The sequence below is a fragment of the Arachis hypogaea genome, chromosome 4 (genome assembly GCF_003086295.3).
Source record: "Arachis hypogaea cultivar Tifrunner chromosome 4, arahy.Tifrunner.gnm2.J5K5, whole genome shotgun sequence".
NCBI lineage: Eukaryota > Viridiplantae > Streptophyta > Magnoliopsida > Fabales > Fabaceae > Arachis > Arachis hypogaea.
The window spans coordinates 124,998,188-125,015,998 of record NC_092039.1 but is presented as its reverse complement, the minus strand read 5'-3'; the positions used below and the strand labels follow the sequence as shown (position 1 = coordinate 125,015,998).

The following is a 17,811-nucleotide window of genomic DNA, read 5'->3' as shown; positions in this document are numbered from 1 at the left end:
CATGTCATACCATTCATCCCAAAAACTTCAGATAAAAAAAATAACAATAATAATTATATCTCTAATATTCATAAACTTTCATTATACACATTATACAAGTATTCATTATACAAGTATTTTATTGACTCCTCGTATCTTTTGTTAGAGAAATGCGTAAAATTGTAAAACTATTTATAAGCATCAAAATTAATTTTTTTTAAATAAAAAAATGGTAATTTGAATTGTCTAAAACAAAATCTAATTAAACTTCAGCTCCTTGTTGATTTAATCCACAACAGATTTGATGTCTATTTAAGGGCTCATTGGTCTTCTTTATCTATATGTATGACTGTATATATTCATTTGCATTTCAGAAACAAACCATAAATGGACACTAAAAAGAAGCAGCAGCTTTCTCCTATGGATCTCCCAACGGAATTGTTAAGAGGAATTTTGTTACGGTTACCAGTGAAGTCCGTTTTTCGATTCAAATGCGTCTCTAAGCAATGGCTCTCTCTGTTATCTGATTCCCACTTTGCAAAATCGCATTTCGATCTTACCAACAATATTAACAATAAGCTCTTATATTTGTCCCGTGATTTATCCGGTGATTATTCTAACGCTTATCGTGTAAAAATAGCAGGAACATCAATTCATCATGATTTTAGGGTTCATCTTCATGCAATTTGTAAGCATGAAAGCACTAGGATTATCGGTTCTTGCAGAGGCTTCATTCTGTTGAAGAATGACACAATGCTGATTCTTTGGAACCCGGTAACTGATCTTTATACAGCAGTGGCATATCCAGATCTCGATTTCTGGAATTTGGATTTTCCATGTTCGTCTTTCTTTTGTGGTGGTGTCGGGTATGAAAAATCCACTGATGACTACTTAATAGTCATTGGATCCATTAAGGCTATGCTGAAACCCTGGTGGAAGTTTTTCTCTCTTAGAACCAATTCATGGAAGGAAATTGAGGGTGGTGATCGCTTTTTCCCTTGTTTTCCTCTTCATCGTCAATTAGGATTGGTATACAATGAAGCTATTCATTGGTTGGCGATTCATACTGGCAGTGATGATGAGCATAGTTTTGTAATTGTTGCCTTTGATATCCCGACGAAAACTCTATCAATGATTCCCTTACCTTACCCACAAGATACTAGGAATTGTGAGTTAAGCCTCATGGGAGGTGGAGGATGCTTTGGAATGTGGATAATGAATAACACAGCGCCAGAGATATGGGTGATGAAAGAATATAAAGTGGAATCATCATGGACTAAACTTAATATTGTTCTTCCTCTTTATAGAGGTGTGATTCCTTTGTGTTTTGCTGACAGTGGTGATGAAGTTGTATGCAGAAGAGGCAATAACAGAGAGCTAATGAAACTCAGCAACAACCAAGCCTGGGGAAGGTGTGTATTAAATCCTTGTGATAATGATCCAATTCTAGTTATGTTTACTGAGTCCTTATTGTCACTTCCAAGTTCCAAGTAGTTCTGTTTTATACTTTTTTATTATAATATATTTTCTTTTATTGAAGGAAAAAAAAAAGTTTAAGTTGTATGCGGTGCTATTTCCTTGAATAAGCTAATCTGGTGTGGTAAATAGGTTAATACTTGATATCCTAGTGATAAATTTTATTTCAGATTTCTCATAAGCTTGTGATGAATTGTTGGCATAAATAAATTGTTGTTTTGGTCATAGTTTATTTTCCTTTATATATCAACTAGTACAGCACCAGACTGATACATATCTATTCTCTCTCTATAATGTATCAGAATTCAAAAAGGAGAAACATTGATAACATTTTTATTTTTAAATATGACACTCAAAATTTTAAATAGTTCAATCAAAATTATAATGAGATTGAATTTGATTCAAAATTTAAATAGACCGATAGTGATACAACATATACCACAACAAAATTTAATAATTTGAATCCAAATAGTTCTTTTTTTTTCATTTTTTTTTAAATCAATTTTAATTGAACTAGGAAGACCCTTTAGAACCTCAAAGGCTATGAACATTGAAAACTAAGAACAAACGGAAGATACCAAAGAAGATGCCTCCTTTTACGGAGTTGTTAAGAAGAAATTATGCTAAGATTACCATTTGCTAGTGAAGTACATTATTGATTCATGAAAGGAAATTGAGCGTTTTGTAACTAGGGAGTTCTGCTTAGTGTGGATCCTGTGAATTTGCTGTAATAGAAGAATTTAAATTCTTGGTAAAATAGGATGACAAAAGAATATTGAGAGGGTTGTCAAAGAAAAAAATGTAATTTGTTTTTCTGTCATATTTATCTTAATAAAATGCATGCAACAAGTTCACATTTATTTTAATAACAAGTGTAATATTTATTTTTTATTTATTTAGATGCTTTTTGGCAATAGATTCTCAAATTTTTGGCAGAAAATTCAGTTGTATATGTCTCTCTGCTTTCCTAGTGCTCTCTACCGTTTCTTTTTAGGAAACAACCGTGTTGCTGATTCTAATTTGATTATATGAATCGGTTTAATTTAAATTATTTTTTCACAGGTTGGAAATTTTTTGTATGAATAAAGTGAGGCAAGAATGAATTTAGATACAAGTACAAAATACTTGTTACATGTTACTTGTTTGCAAGACTTTAGATTGGAGCATGGTTAACTTGCTTTATTAGGAACAATTTAAGGATAGTGTTTTGGGGTAGGAAAAGAACGGGAGTGGAGTTGTGTTTGTTTTGATTTTGACACAAGTTGGTTCAATTTTTCTGTGAATATATCACAAAATTTTATGTTGAAAACCATATCTGTTTGAGACTTTGAGCTTCTAAACTGGAATAGAACTTAATTTGTCTCATACTTCAGAGATTTCTTCTTATTAACATTGCTTCAAATAAGACACTCAGTCCAAAGAAGCAGCTCAAACACTCCAACGTGCATATCTGTTAATGTGCAATATTGTACACATCATAATAATTTACAATATTATACCTCTGACATTACCATATTCATAAATTTATTGATCTATCCATTAATCTTTTCCAATAATACTTGTCAATATATATATATTATTCATATAACCATTGTCCATATAGAAATTAAAATGAGGAGAGATCGTGTGGAAGGAGTTATTTATAAAGAAATTTTGCATGATTGCATGAGTAGCTGAGCTGCTATATATATGTCCAATTAAGGAGATGCATCCTTTGTAGATGAAGCAGGTGGTGCGCCAGGGATGCTAGGTGAAGGGGGCAATGGAAAGAAAGGAAAGGGTGATGGAGTAGTAAAACCTGGCACTGGTGGCGGTGAAAAGAATGGTGATTGTGGAGGTTGAAATGGGTTGGGGAAACGTGGGGAAGCCGGTGGCTGCAACGGGTTAGGAAATGGGTTGGGGATCAATGGTGGTGATTGAAATGGGTTGGAATCAGTAGGAGGTGGTAGAAGTGGGTTAGGAGGTAAAATAAAGTCTTCTGGTGCAGCCAATTTCTGATCTAAAGACTCGACGTTTCTAGAAGTTTTAGTCTTATCTGGCCTTGGTGTTGATATTCCCGGAAGAGGCGGCAAGGGTGGCAATGATGGAAGCTTAGGTAGTGTAGGGAGGGGAGGAAGAATAGGAAGAAAAGAACCAGGTGTGTTTGGATCTTGAGATGGAGATGGAAATGAAGGGTCAATATTTGGAGGAAGAAAGAATTCTTTGACAGAACCAAGAACGTTTTTGTTTGTGTTTTGAAGACTTGGTTTTTGGTTGCATAGGTTTGGTAGTTTAAGAGGCTTGAATGAGAAGAAACCAGCAGAGAATATGTGTAATCCTTGCTTCCTTGATTTGAGGCGTATCGAAGATGAAGTTGCTGCTGAGGCCACAGCACAATAAGGCTCACTGCTACTTACAAGTTTCACACTGCACCCTTTGATCCTTCTCACATGTTTGCTCACTGAGAAAGGTAGTTCAACTCTGAATTCTCCGGCATCATTTGTCTTCACTTCTTTCCTGAATTTTGGTTCTGTGATCCCATCTTTGCATTCGACAGCAACTGATGCACCTGCACACAAGAAGATAAGACATTATATATTATATAACATTAGCTTTATAATAGAGAAGATTTGAACAGCAAATATAACTTCATTTTTTGTGGAAGATGAAAACAACACAACCTTTTGTTAGAACTGGTTTTGGTGTATAATGATTTAAATTTTGCTTTTCCCAAAATTCTAATGTCTAAAGGCAAGAATTACCTCTAGTAAGTAAAAACCAAGAGTAAATATCATAATTAGTCTCCAAGAAATTTCAGATCGGACATTTTGGTCTCCAACAAATTTTTATTCTCTAAAAATTCTCGAATTACTCTTGTCGGACAAATTAGTTCCGTTGTCGCTTTCAATCAAATTTTTAATATGCGTGTTGGACAAAAAATCCTTGGCAATTTTTAAGCCAATCGGGGTACAAAAAATATCACTTTAAGACAAATTACTCCACTTTAAAATGATGAAGGGACCAATCTATCCGACTCGAGGACTTCTACAGAAAACTTTGTTACAAACCAAAGTGTCCAATCTGAAATTCCAGCCAATTTGGGTGTTTATTGAAAAACAAATCATAATTAAAATCAATTATCAATTTTGAAGTCCTCCACCCCTAACCTAAATAATAATAATACACAAAATTAAAGTAAAGAAGTTGGAGATGGACCTGAAATGAAATGGCTACCCATGGAGAAATCCTGTTGAAAACATGTGTCACAATAAACAGTGCCAACCACAACAGCTGAGGAAGGTTTCTTGTCATGGCCAGCCTCAGAAAGACAACCACCACATATTTGACTAAGTAACAATATCACAAGAAACCAAGACATAATTCTAATGTTTGTTCTCTCAAGAAAAGGACTCTTATCTATGAGTATAGTCTAACTGGTGAATATTGTGATGCCTTCCAAATTATAAGTAGTTAGAGTCTATATATAAACAACTAAAGTATGCTCTTATCTATCTCTTTCTTTTGTTACTTTATCTCTATTCTTTGTTCATTCTTTGCTGTCTACAATAAAGGCAATTATGATGACTATGACATTATTTATGCCTATCATGCAAAAACAAGTCAACTGCAAACTAAAATGCAGTAAATGTAGTTTGTTTTTCCCACCAAAATACAGCTTGGAAAGAAGGTAGTAATTTGGAAGGGGTGGATAAAAGGTTAGATACAGAGGAAGCTGCTAGTTTGTGTATGATTTATTTGGAAATTTGTTCCTTTGTTGTTGGTATGGACAAAATGAACATCAAAAAGGGTATGGTTGGGACCCTGTTGGTTCACGAGACTAAGGTCTAAGGGTAGTAAGCCCCATAAAATGTGAGCATGCAAGTCATGACATTGATGAAAAAAGAACACAAAGAAAGCATGTCCTTGCTGGATTCACATTTGGAGCTAAGCTAGTTTTGCATTTCAGAAATACTGACAATGTAAGCACCCCCATGATGCTGATTTTCATGTATTGTATATATCATTGTTTTATTATATATAAAAAAATTTCTTTTATTCATTTTTTTTCCAACAATAACTAAAGTTTAATTTTGATGTACTTTTAATCATATCTGTTTTTTTAGATGATTATTTATTCAAGATAAATGTAAAAAGATAATTATTGTTACTGACGTGACATTACGTAATTAAAAGCATGCATAAAAATACTTTAGAGTACATCAAAATTAAATTCCAATAAACTAACTTATTATTAGTGTTACAAGTGTGAGGAGTATTGAAATTAGTTTCACATCAAAGAAAGTAAGGAAGAGTGAGGAGTTTATAAGATGAGAGACCCATTAATTTAATACTTTAAGGTTTTGAGTTAAATGTGATGTCTCACTTGATTTCTCTCCAAAGTCTCCCCAATAGTCGATTTTTAATTAGTCCACCCTTTTAAATATTGTTGACTAACTACTGACTAAAAATAATAAATTCTCCTAACCCTCTATCATTCCTCTTATATTAAATGTTATGGACTTCTATTTACCTCACACTACAATACACTTAAACCTATCGTGTTTAGTTAGGTATCTTTTAGAATAAATGAAATTTAAGCCATCTATAAGAATGATTTCAACTCAGCCTGAGTAGTTTTGTTAAGATTTTCTTAAGCACTGATTATTAAGAAATATTTTGGAAATATTTGTATCACTATTATGAATTCTTGAATAACATGATTTCTCCATAAAGTAAGACAACTGTTTTTTTTTTTTTTTTTTGTAACTTAACTTGCATGAAAACTTCTCTTATGAATTATGAAAAAGAATTTCTCAATAGAAGTAGTTCTCCAATTCTAGGAATTCGTTATCCTCACGGGTTTTTTTCTTTTTCAATTAATGTTCAGAGACACCAGTAATTCCTTCATTTTCCTTTTGTGTGTTTTAATTGAAGAGGTCACTTGCAGCAGCACTTTCTGGTGTAGCCTTATTTTCATAATCATATTAAAATGCACACTTAATAATTTCCTTTAAGATTGATAGTTTACAATATACCAACAAAAAAAAAAAAAAAACTACGGGCAGCATATGTTCACAGAAAAAGGGTTTAAATCGATTTAATTCAAACAAAAAAAGATTAAACCGGATTAGAATGAAAAATAAATAAAATTGATCCAGCTTAAATTGCAATAAATTATATACATAAAATCAAATTGATATTTTAGTTTCCCCAAAATATATATTGCACCACAAATTCCATTTCCTTATTCTTATGTTTGTCCTTGTTTTTGTGTTTTGAAAACAAAGTACTATCTTTGTTTATCATAATTTTGTGGAAGGACAAAGTGATCCTTAGCAATTTAAGCAGCTTTTTTTTCGATCGATTGGAACAAGTGAAACTCGAATCCAAGACTTTTAAATGAGAAGGGAGAATGTTCCTTATTAAAATCCTATTAAAGGTGATTTAATTCGGTAACAAAAGTATTGTTACTTTTTTTTTTTTGGTCAAGTATTTTTACTTTTTTTCTGGAACGGAACTTTAAACGAAGTTTTGTCATAAAAGATAAAACTAAATGTTTTGTTTTTCTTAGCTTGAACTACATGTTAAATTCAAAAAAAAAAAACTTGTTGGGTCATTGTTTAGAGAAAAGTACTTTTGGAATGGGACCAAAAGAGCATATAGCCCAATATACTAAAAGTTCTTGGGCATCCAAAATTCCCAATTCAAAACCGTAGGTTATCAAACCTTGGGCCCAAAACGAAACCCTAACCAAACTATAAATATCAATTGTCGCCTCAACCAGTTAGGGTTTCTTCCTCTCTGCATCACCATCTACACACAGTTTGCTCTCTTGCCTGTCTCTTCCAGAGTCCAGCGACAATGGTGGCCGCCAAGAAGACCGTAACCTCTCTCTGCCTCTCTTTCTCTCTCTGTTCACACTGGATATTGTTGATCTGCTACTTTGCTTAAAGGTTTCTGATTTGGCGTTTTGAGCTTCTAAAATGACATTGTTTGTGTGGTTTGAACTTGATATTATGCAGAAGAAGACTCATGAGAGCATCAACAACAGACTCGCACTTGTCATGAAGAGTGGCAAGTACACTCTCGGTTACAAGACCGTTCTCAAATCTCTCAGAAGCTCCAAAGGTATTCCCTTTATTATTTTAACGATATTCCTCTGCTGAGAAGCTAGGGTTTTTTTTCCTACTTTTAAAAATGGAGCTTTGATTTGTGGGATTTGAGAATCTGGATTGCTTTAGTATGTTATGAGCTAAGGGTTCTTTTAATGGTCCAAATTTAAGTTGATTTGGTTCTCTGAGTGTAGAAATGATGAATACTATTAGAAGTTTTCAATTTTTTTTCGTTTTAACTTTGAAAACTTAATAATTTTGTATTTTCAATAAAATTTTTCTCAATTTATAAACATGTGCCCTTAGCTAAACGCTTAGATATATCATATGTGCTGTGGTTATTTTGATTATGAATGCTATAGCTTGCTTATAGTTATTGGGGAAGATCTGTTTTGTGTGTATGTGTGTGTGTTTGTTTCGTTTGCTAAGTTTATATATTAATTGAAATGATTTGGTTAAATGTAGGGAAATTGATTATCATCGCTAACAACTGCCCACCATTGAGGAAGTCAGAAATAGAGTACTATGCCATGTTGGCAAAGGTTGGAGTACATCATTACAATGGGAGTAAGTTCTGAATCTCTCTCTAATGTTATTGTGTTATTAAGGTTAGCTAGAATTCGAGCCTCTAGAGTCAGCATCAGTTGATGTAAAATTAGAACAAGTAGCTGATGGATATTTTTATTACTGTACTAGTCTAAAGCGATATTGTTTTGCATTGCTTCGCACGCAGCTTCATAATGAAGCATCTATCTTTTTGAAAAATGTTTTCTTATTCTGTGAGCATTTGGTATTTTGATTTGTTAGCGAATGGTATTTTCCGAGGAACATGATGCAAGCTTGTTGTTTCCATTTTCTCAAATTTTTAGGTTGATGTCTACCGGAATTTGTCGGTCAACTCGCATTATTTAGGTTCCTGTTTCATTCTGTTTTTATTAAACAAATTATTTCTTGTTGATTTCAGACAATGTCGACTTGGGCACTGCATGTGGAAAATATTACAGAGTGTGCTGCCTCAGCATTATTGATCCTGGTATAATTTCTTTCCATGACTACTTAAAATTCCGCACAATATATTATAGCAAACCAGTGATGTCTATTTAGGTTTTTAATGACACGATTGTTAATTATCTTATTTTCAGGTGATTCTGATATCATTAAGACACTGCCTGGCGAACAGTAAAAGTAGAGTCGAAGTTTTTTTTGCTTGCGGTGTTCTGTTTTCAGTTGGTTCAGACAATGTTATATGAAAAATTTTTATTTAGTTTTAAGCTATTTTGTACGAGTTGCATTGCTTTTGGGATTCTACATTCTAGCAGATACGCATCTGAGTAATTTTACCATCAAATTTTTTAGATATATATTTCTGAGTAACATAGATAACATCCTTTATTCTTTGTTTCACGGTACATGCAACATGGCGATAGTAAATTTGCAAGTCCGGAAGAATTGTTTAGTTGATGAAAACTCAAGTATGTTAAATTGTTACATAATAAAATTTGGCTATGTTATGTTGACACTAAAGTTAATTTATATGTTGGAATTCAAATATACATAATAAAATTTGGTTAATAGCTGATTTTGATGAACGAATAGCATTTTTAAATAAAATTAGACCTAAGGTTGATCACATGCCAGAACAAGATAATGAATATGTTTAGTTTGAGTGTTCATAATCAATGGTGCAATCGTTACTCTTGCGTCGTTGGGAATTATATATTTTTCAAGATGATTATGAACACTTCCGAATACCAAAGTGCACATTACTTAGCAAGTATAAAGAGCAATTAATTTTATTTTAGTATGAATTTAAGCATCAAGTTTTTATAGTCTCAGATTCATCACGAGCTTATCTTGTAGCACTTTGATTAAGTTCGAAAGTTCAGCCTATTACATCATCTTAGCAAAATTAAAATATAATATAAAATTACCAAATTGTACACAACACTTAAACAATATATAGAGTAAATGAAGCTGAAAATGCCTTCAACCTCAATTAGCTAAACAAACAATTTACAACCTCTAAAATAAAACATTGCATTGCCATTTGCCACTAGCTGTTAATCACATTCAGTGAAAAGAACAATCAAAACCACCACCTAAACTCCAAAACCAGCCAAAATCACACTTCTAGATATAAAATGGGCAAGGGAAGTAGGGGTGAGGTTCTTGTGCCTGTGGTCTCTTGTCAATCAAGAAACGTAGAGAAGTCCCATTTCCATCTCAAGGTAAGTTTACCAGAAAAGGTATTCCCAGTCACGGCATGCGAAGCTGAGGCTGGAGGATATTAAGTCTTCAATGGTGACAACAAAGTGGGAAGTGTTTAGACAAATGGGAATCCTCAGAAAGTTCATGCCTTAAGGGTGCTCATTCATGTTACTCATGATGCTCCTCTATCATAAAATGCAAGAAGCTGCTTAACGTGGTTATGCCATGCAGCTACATTTTGCCCATCCACTGTCACCCAGTCAACAACCGTCGATGCCGGTTGCTCCCACCATTCATCAAGCTGCATAAAAGGTTAAAAATCAGGGATTTAAATGGAAATTGCAAAAGGGATATGAAAAAAACCAGCAATTCTGATGAATTTTCTTTATTCATCCATGTGTATGACACTTTGCTAAACAAATATGCAACAGGAAATTGTGGCGAAAGTTTTCCAGAGAGAAATTTGGAAACTGCATGAACCCATCCTATAATTTTTCACCTCAACTTCAATTATTATATTAACTTGATCAGTAATAATAACAGCGGTAACTCACCAAACCCCTGACATATTTACAAGCTTCCAAGCTCTGCTGAGCATTCAAAACACCAGCCTTAAGTTCAGGCAACCATTTCTCCATAACAGTCTTGTCTTGTTCTGCAGCCAAACTCAGAGAATAATTTGTTGTCCTGCATCAATACGTCAAATGTCAATAAAGAAGAAAAAAGAGCATTCAAATTCTGAAGGTATGAATCTGAAAAGGATGGAAAAGGTAAGTTATCCTGACCTTCCAATTAACTGATAAAAAAAAGAAAAATCGAATTTACATGTTAAATTCTGGCGTTAGATACAATATTTACCTTTCATATTCCTGTTGAACACAATAAGCATGGTTTAACAAAGCATGACCACTTTGAACAAGATCCCTTCTAATGTGAACAAGATTAATAGCCTTTAATAAATCTTCCAACACACAAGCTTCAGAGCCACGAAGTTTCAGACAGAACTCCAGGGACTCCAACACAGATGCTAGACCAGCATCTGAACCCTCCAGGCCTGTCCACCCCACATTTAACAAGAGATTAATTTACCACACTATATATATATATATATATATATATATATATAGCTTTTATGCAAAAGCACATGATAAGTCCTTACAATTTCTCTTCAAATTACATGAAACAGTAATACATAGACTTGAAACAATAAAAATAAGATATATATAGTTATACAAAGTTAATACCCTATTTACTCATGCTATAGGAATTACCTGATCGCAAGTCAATAAAATAGACTATGTTGATCACATCATACCAACCTCAAATTCAAGTGACAATTTTATTTCACCCAAAACAATTTACATAACTGATAATGCATGAGATCCAAACTCCAAGTCTCCAAAACACTTAATAATCAGAGACATCTCACATAGCCAATTGGGAATGCAAAACAGTAATATACATACCAGCTGGATACTGAAGGGCGGCTGAAACACGGCATATTGATGGAATCGCTGATGGATCCCGAGCACCTGCTCTTGCTGTTAAAATCGCTGCATTCATTTCTGCATTTGCAACTGCTTCCTGCCCTGATGATCCACTGGCCCCCATGGCTTCTAGCAGTGCCTAAGTGAACCAGTATTGAAGATAAAGTTATGTTGAAGCACGACACAATATGAGACGATTAAATACCTAACGCAACTCTTTCCACAACAAAACAACAAACATAGTCTTTTCCCACTCACTAGGTGGTGGGGTTGGCTCTATATGGGTCAAGCCAAGTCATAATCTTCTGTCATGAACTATATCTGTATAAACAATTTATATCAAAAGTCTCTTTTTAATAATTCAACTTACAGTTTTTCTAGGTCTTCCTTTACATCTAATTTTTTATTCTCACCTATCTGGTTCACTCTCCTTACCAGGGCCTCTATAGGTTTCCTTTGTTCAACAGAGGAATCTACAAGCCGAGATTCCACTATCTACTCAACAATAGGGGCAACCGCAAGTGTTTTCAGGTGCACTCATACCTAATTCTATCTCTTCTAGTATGGCCACCCTAAAAATTACCCCTCAACTAGTTTAGCCTATCTGAATAATGAACATATCTTTAAGTGAGTCATGTTCCTAAAGGTGTTAAGAAAAGTTAGGTGTATCTGATCACTCTTGTTGCTTTCTTGATTTTATTTATTCATGTTCCTTGTTTTAAACTTCAATGAACTCAGAACTTTGAATACCAAAATGTCGAGATGGGACATCAAAAAGAAACTCCATCTATCAAATACCATGCATCAACAAACAAGTGGGGGGAAATTTTCTGTTGAAACATTATAAACCTGTGGGGAAGAAGGAAGCATGTAGAGGCTATTATCAGGACACCGACAAAAGGTAGACACTTCCTTCTCAATAAGATCTTTTGCACTATTTGAAGTCTCAACAACAGCAGCACATGCTGGAATTATAGTGCTTGCAGCATACTCCCTAGCAGTTAATGGTTGCTGACCCCAAAACAATGCAGCATCCTGCAATATGTGATTAACAAGGGGGTAAAATAAAAATTCAAAGAACTATTTTTCCCTAAAAAATAGAAACGGGGAAAAATATACACTGCAAAAAGACAATGTGTCAGAAGCAAGGGATATGAATTCCATGCCAAGTACCAACACTGTACATAAACTTCGCTAATATCCATCATCTCAACAGTCAATGCAAATATTGGCCAATTAAGTTGGAAAAAGTGATCATCTTAGGATTCTAACAAGGTAAAAGCACCACCCAAGGATGAACAATAAAGATACCAGAGTTTCACTTATACAGGAAAGATGGAAATAGTGGAATTTACCTTATTTGCGTTAAGTAATGCTGTATATATGGTCTCAAGTTCTGATCTTCGAGCATCGAACTCTTCAATCTTTTTCCACTTTTTTTTCAGAGAATCTTCAGCTTCCTTCCTCTCAGCGCACAACTTATTCAGGCGTTGTATTTCAGACATCAGGGTATTTAGGCTTGCCTTTAAACCAGCAACTTCTCTTTCCTTGGCCCAAACATCAAGCTGAAAACAGGAACCATATAAAGAAATGGAATATTTAAATGCTTAAATTCCTAAATTAAATAGGAAAATCTAATCAGGTAATGAAAATGGGATCCTAAATAATTTAAATGAAAATGCCATAACCAAGGATTCAATCAACCCTGAAACATATAAGGTGGTAAATTCTTATTTCTCCTGCCTTAAATGGAGAATATAGAATTTGATTGTATCTAGAATTGAACATTTTTGCTAAACCCAATTTAAGTCCTAATAACCACAACAATAAATACTAGATGAGTGATGTAGTATCTAAAAAATATTCCTAAACATTCTCCAAAATAATAAATAAAGTAAAAATACATATGTTAAATGTCTTGAAAACTTAAAAAGCAATCAATTCTTCCCTAATTAGAAAGATATTTAGGAGGGGATGTGGAGGCGCTTGCGCGTGCGCGCACATTATACTTTGTAACACTTTCTATCAAGGTAAAAATGTAACTAATGGACTTTATGTTTTGAAGAGAAGACCTCAAGTTGCCTAAGACTTCCAACATTCTGAGACGTGCTTCCAATACCAATTGAGCGTGATGGAACATCAGTGCCACCATACAGACGTCTCATAAGTTTCTCGGACAAGTCCTTTGCCTCAGCAGCCTTGTTTAATGCATCTTCGGTAGCCAAAAATTGCTGAACATGAGCTTTCTGTAAACAGAGATAGAACACTAGCTAAGTAATTCCCCTTATGAAGATAAAGTTGTGCAGTTCAAGGCAGAATATATACCTGTCTCTCAAGAAGCTGATTTTGACTTCCTCCTGGAGGCACATCAACTCCAATCTTTCCATTGCCATAAAGTTGATACTGTAGAGGAGAGCTCCCATCAGAAGTGGAAACATCCATCACTATGTTATTTTCATATTTGTACCTGATTGAAGGATTCAAGTTTGAATTTTTAACAGCTATACAAGAAGTATTTCCTTACTGCTAATATAAAACTAGTGGAACATTCATAAACTGCTTCCAATCACTACGTGAACACTATTGATATTTTTCTGGTCATCGTCAGAATGGGTACTAAATCACCTATGGATCTTCATTATGCATTGCCAATTTAGTATTTCAGACTGAAAAAAGTTTTTAACAAAAATATAGTAACAATGATTTAAGGTTTCAACTAAAGGTCAAAATTCAAATAGTATATTAACAAAAGAACCAAGAGAACGTGATGAATAGGAATACATATATTCCCATACCTCAAGGTCTCTGCATCAGCTTTAACATCAATTTTCTCTATTTCTCTGGAGATTAGACTTTTCAGCCGATAAGTGTAAGCAGTAATTGCCTGAAGCAGCTGAGGTGGACTCTTAAGGCAATTTAAAATTATAGTTCTAACCTCTTCTGGAATTTGTCCATCAAAATCAAACCCCAACTTTACTGTTTCTGCCTGAGGATTTGAATGAATGCCACTTCCTTCATAAGCAGGAAAAGAATTCCGTATTTTATCAACCATGTAAGCTACAAGACATTCACAAGCCTTTCTAATATTCTTTTCCCTAGTGGTTTCAATGAGAATGACATCGTCTGCAGATTTACCACTCTTAACAGTAGAATAAACAGCTTCCTTCTCATGTTTAGCACTAAAACTGTTGGTTGCTTCAACAGAAGAATCAAGACCTGATCGTTGAGCATCCAATGCTTGATTTACATAGTGACAGAGACGTTTATGATATTCGGCAAATATTTTTGCAGCTTCTTCACACTGTCTATCATAAGCCTCCAACATCACTTGCTTGTGCCTGCAAAATCAGCTAGTAACTCAGACACTTCCATTGTTTCAATTAGTCAATGGCATAAATCACCACAATCTCATTCTTATTTTTCCCACATATCATCTTTATTATATTCTATAGACACAGTATATGAGAGGGCATAATGGCATCTTTTTTTTTAATCTATGTAGCTGATCACACCAATGGGGAAAAGGCTTATTGTTGCAGCTGTTTTGTTGCTTCAAACATATCACCAGCATAGACCCAAGTACATAAACCTTCTTTTTAAACAGAAATCATAAATCATTTACATTCTAATTTCTTATCATTAAACGCATATTTCTAATCACAAAATCATATCTCTATCACTAGCTATTATACTACCTTACTTGCATCTCAGATACTGTCCTTAACAAGGCTTCACTGACCTTTCCATATACACACACAAATCAGGGTAAGGCAAATTCTACCAATTTTTCTGCTATCCAATATGTCCTCTCTCCTTTCTAACAATCATCAAGCACAATACACAGAAATTAGGACAAAATATACAAATGTAAAGATAAAAAACAAACAGAAGTGGACCTATAATTGGAGCGTTCATCAAGCATCCTCTTCCTCTCGGTCTCTTCTCTCGAAACCTCAAGCATCCTCGCCCTCAAATCTTTCCTCTGCCTCCTCACGGCGTTCCTCAGCCTCTCAACCTCCTTCTCCGCGGCCTCCCGCTCCTGTAACGCCGCCTCCCTCGTCTCCGCCTCCCCTCCGGAGATCCTCTCCTTCCTCCTCCCTCCGCCTCCCACAGCTCTCCCCTTCCCCTCCTCCCTCCCACCTCCTCCGCGGCCGTCACCGCCGTGCACGGTGATGTTCCGGCGGATATTCTGCACAGTCTTCTCCGACTTCGCACGCGTAATCAGGAAGTTCCAGACCGGGATCATGTTACCGCGGCAAATCCGTCGGAGCGATTCCACCGACGGAAGGTGCGACTTGCCGGCGGTTACGCCGGCGAGAGGGCGGTATCCCATCTCCTTGTGCAGCCATTCGAGTATGGCCTCCGGCGTGGCGGCAGTAGCAGCGGCGCTGGACGACGACGATGGCGATGTGGCCTGCATTGTGAGGAAGATTCTATGATAGTGTTGGTTGCATCTGGCTGAGTCGTGACTCGGTAACTCGATCGAGTTAAGGGTAGTTAGTTACAGAGTGGATCTGAGAACTTTGGAAGCTAATGAAGCAAAAGAGAGTCACTGTGATGTTGTTTGTTTTTGAATTTTTGCACTTTTTTGCAGTGTAATTGAGAATTGAAAATGAAGAAATGAAGCAAAGCCTTTTTCTTTTTTGTTTTCAGGGTGCCAGAAATTTGAAAAGAAAAAATTGGGAATGGTTTTGGTTTTTGATGCTGGTGGTGTCCACCTCTTGCAAATGGAGGGGGAATGGAAATTGATTTGGGAAATTTGAAATGCTTCTTATTATAAATGAATTTAAAAAATATATATTATGCAAATACTAAAAATTAATTATTGTGTATTTGCATATAAATAAATATATTGTTTGATTTATTTATGTATTTAGATATTTATTTTATATAAGGGCTATGTTACATATCTAAGTATTTTTTCATCTAAATTTTATCCAAATAAGTCTAATACCAACAAAAATTACTCTCATTAAAAGAGCGTCATTTAGGTAGTGTTTGTTTTGGGGGCAGGACACTGAAATATGGACAACACTTGTTTAAAAAGTGTTTGGAAGCAGATGTAAATCATGTTGCTTGTATGCGAAAGTTTATATTCGTAGGTTTTGATGAATGACAAACCAACAAACAACTTGAATGAACAAGCATGTTGAAAGATCAACCAACATTCAACGTTGAGGAATGAAGAGTTGAAAGCAACACAACAACAACAAGAAACTCAAGTCCACAACATTTGAAGACAAGTATAGTGTCTTAGGACTTAGGTAACTTCTTGTTAAGAACCAATTGCTAAATCTCTCAACACACACTCACAAAATGTTTTGATTATCATATCATATGCACATCTTGCAATTCGATGCTAGCCAAATGGTTTAAAACTTGTTTTCAAAGGTACAAAAGCATAGGAATTGACTCCAACAAGTTTGAGATCAATCTTAAGTATTTTGAAGTGATTTTAAGCCATTCTTTAAGGTTTGCATCGATGCACACTCATCTTGCATCGATGCAAAGCATGCAACGACTTGTTGCATCGATGCAAAGATGTTTGCATCGATGCAACCTAGCTGAAAATTCAAATTTCAGCTTCAAAAACACATTTGCATCGATGCAAAGTGTTATGCATCGATGCAAATGATTCAAAAACATAAAAAACGGCTAGTTTTGACAAAAAGGCTCCATCCCATTAACTCCCCAACGTTTCTAAGGTTTGGGGAGTCTATAAATAGATGGATTGAAGCCTATTTCAGACTTGAATTTTTGCAAACTATCTTGTTCATATTCTTTCATTCTAAGGTGTTATAATACACAATTTGAGAGAGCAATATCAATTGGTTCAATAGTGCTAAACTTGTAATCATACACTCTTCTAGAGAGTACTCATTTCATCTCAACAATTCTTTGAGAATTGTTTTCTTGTACACCTTGTAAATTGGAGTGTGATCTCCAAGGTTGAGTCAAGAGTTATAAACACTATAGTCGGTGAGGATACCAAAGAGGTATACTAAGTACTCAAGGCAAATCTTAGAGAAGGTATCTCTAAGTGGAGTGGGTTAGTATACGAGTGGTGATCATATACCGTGAGGTGTTAGAAACTAAGAACTCGGATTGTAAAAGGTTTTGCGCGAGCACCTTGAAGCTTGGCAATAGTGGAACTTCTCAATTGCGATTGAGAAAGAAAGTGGACGTAGGACAAGGATTGTGCCGAACCACTCTAAATAGCGTTTGCATCTCTCCAAACTCATCTCTTCAATATTATTATCTTTTACCTTTGAGCAAATAAATTGTGATCGAAAAGTAGCTTCGTAAGTACTTAAGGAGTAGCTTAAGTCCGATTGGTGAAAAGCTTGATCAATTTATTTGTGTTGGTGTCTATTGGAAAGTAAAAGCTCCTTATAAATGCTTAGTAATTGAATTAAGCTCTTGGAAAAATACTAGTACAATAACACTTTTGTATATTGTCTTTAACTTTCGCAAAAAGATTCATTGTTGTTGCAATACTCAATTCACCTCCCTCTTGAGTAATTGTGCATAGGTTCTACAGCAGAGAGAGACATACAGTGGACATATTG

At 34.9% G+C, this 17,811-nt stretch overlaps 4 protein-coding genes across 4 annotated transcripts; 2 read left to right on the top strand and 2 right to left on the bottom strand.

Moving 5' to 3' along the window:
• The first annotated feature begins 297 nt into the window (after positions 1–297).
• On the top strand, positions 298–4,212 carry LOC112795410 (F-box/kelch-repeat protein At3g23880). The gene is made up of 2 exons (XM_025837342.2): positions 298–1,391; positions 3,176–4,212. Exons 1-2 carry the CDS (start codon positions 367–369, stop codon positions 3,177–3,179), a joined length of 1,029 nt encoding a protein of 342 aa, XP_025693127.2. The 5' UTR covers positions 298–366; the 3' UTR covers positions 3,180–4,212.
• On the bottom strand, positions 2,971–5,206 carry LOC112797943 (uncharacterized). The gene is made up of 2 exons (XM_025841060.3): positions 4,651–5,206; positions 2,971–4,003 (listed from the first exon to the last, which is right to left on the bottom strand). Exons 1-2 carry the CDS (start codon positions 4,811–4,813, stop codon positions 3,153–3,155), a joined length of 1,014 nt encoding a protein of 337 aa, XP_025696845.1. The 5' UTR covers positions 4,814–5,206; the 3' UTR covers positions 2,971–3,152.
• Positions 5,207–7,118: 1,912 nt separating this feature from the next.
• On the top strand, positions 7,119–8,908 carry LOC112797941 (large ribosomal subunit protein eL30). Its single transcript, XM_025841059.3, has 5 exons — positions 7,119–7,317; positions 7,458–7,563; positions 8,013–8,114; positions 8,512–8,580; positions 8,690–8,908. Exons 1-5 carry the CDS (start codon positions 7,297–7,299, stop codon positions 8,728–8,730), a joined length of 339 nt encoding a protein of 112 aa, XP_025696844.1. The 5' UTR covers positions 7,119–7,296; the 3' UTR covers positions 8,731–8,908.
• A 539-nt stretch (positions 8,909–9,447) lies between these two features.
• Positions 9,448–15,993, bottom strand: LOC112797940 (AUGMIN subunit 5). Its single transcript, XM_025841058.3, has 10 exons — positions 15,139–15,993; positions 14,038–14,580; positions 13,568–13,709; positions 13,315–13,488; positions 12,598–12,807; positions 12,092–12,277; positions 11,222–11,381; positions 10,614–10,809; positions 10,310–10,442; positions 9,448–10,056 (listed from the first exon to the last, which is right to left on the bottom strand). Exons 1-10 carry the CDS (start codon positions 15,660–15,662, stop codon positions 9,928–9,930), a joined length of 2,397 nt encoding a protein of 798 aa, XP_025696843.1. The 5' UTR covers positions 15,663–15,993; the 3' UTR covers positions 9,448–9,927.
• Positions 15,994–17,811: the final 1,818 nt, after the last annotated feature.

Bases quoted from the DNA above. Each gene is read 5' to 3' on its own strand.
- LOC112797943 (XM_025841060.3), bottom strand. From the start codon at position 4,813: ATGTCTTGGTTTCTTGTGATATTGTTACTTAGTCAAATATGTGGTGGT. The intron at 4,004-4,650 runs GTCCATCTCCAA...TCTTGTGTGCAG, and splicing joins GGGTAGCCATTTCATTTCAG to GTGCATCAGTTGCTGTCGAA.
- LOC112797941 (XM_025841059.3), top strand. From the start codon at position 7,297: ATGGTGGCCGCCAAGAAGACC. The intron at 7,318-7,457 runs GTAACCTCTCTC...GATATTATGCAG, and splicing joins TGGTGGCCGCCAAGAAGACC to AAGAAGACTCATGAGAGCAT. The intron at 8,115-8,511 runs GTAAGTTCTGAA...TGTTGATTTCAG, and splicing joins AGTACATCATTACAATGGGA to ACAATGTCGACTTGGGCACT.
- LOC112797940 (XM_025841058.3), bottom strand. From the start codon at position 15,662: ATGCAGGCCACATCGCCATCGTCGTCGTCCAGCGCCGCTGCTACTGCC. The intron at 13,489-13,567 runs GTATATATTCTG...CTCTGTTTACAG, and splicing joins ATCAGCTTCTTGAGAGACAG to AAAGCTCATGTTCAGCAATT. The intron at 10,443-10,613 runs GTAAATATTGTA...GTATTGATGCAG, and splicing joins GTTCAACAGGAATATGAAAG to GACAACAAATTATTCTCTGA.
- LOC112795410 (XM_025837342.2), top strand. From the start codon at position 367: ATGGACACTAAAAAGAAGCAGCAGCTTTCTCCTATGGATCTCCCAACG.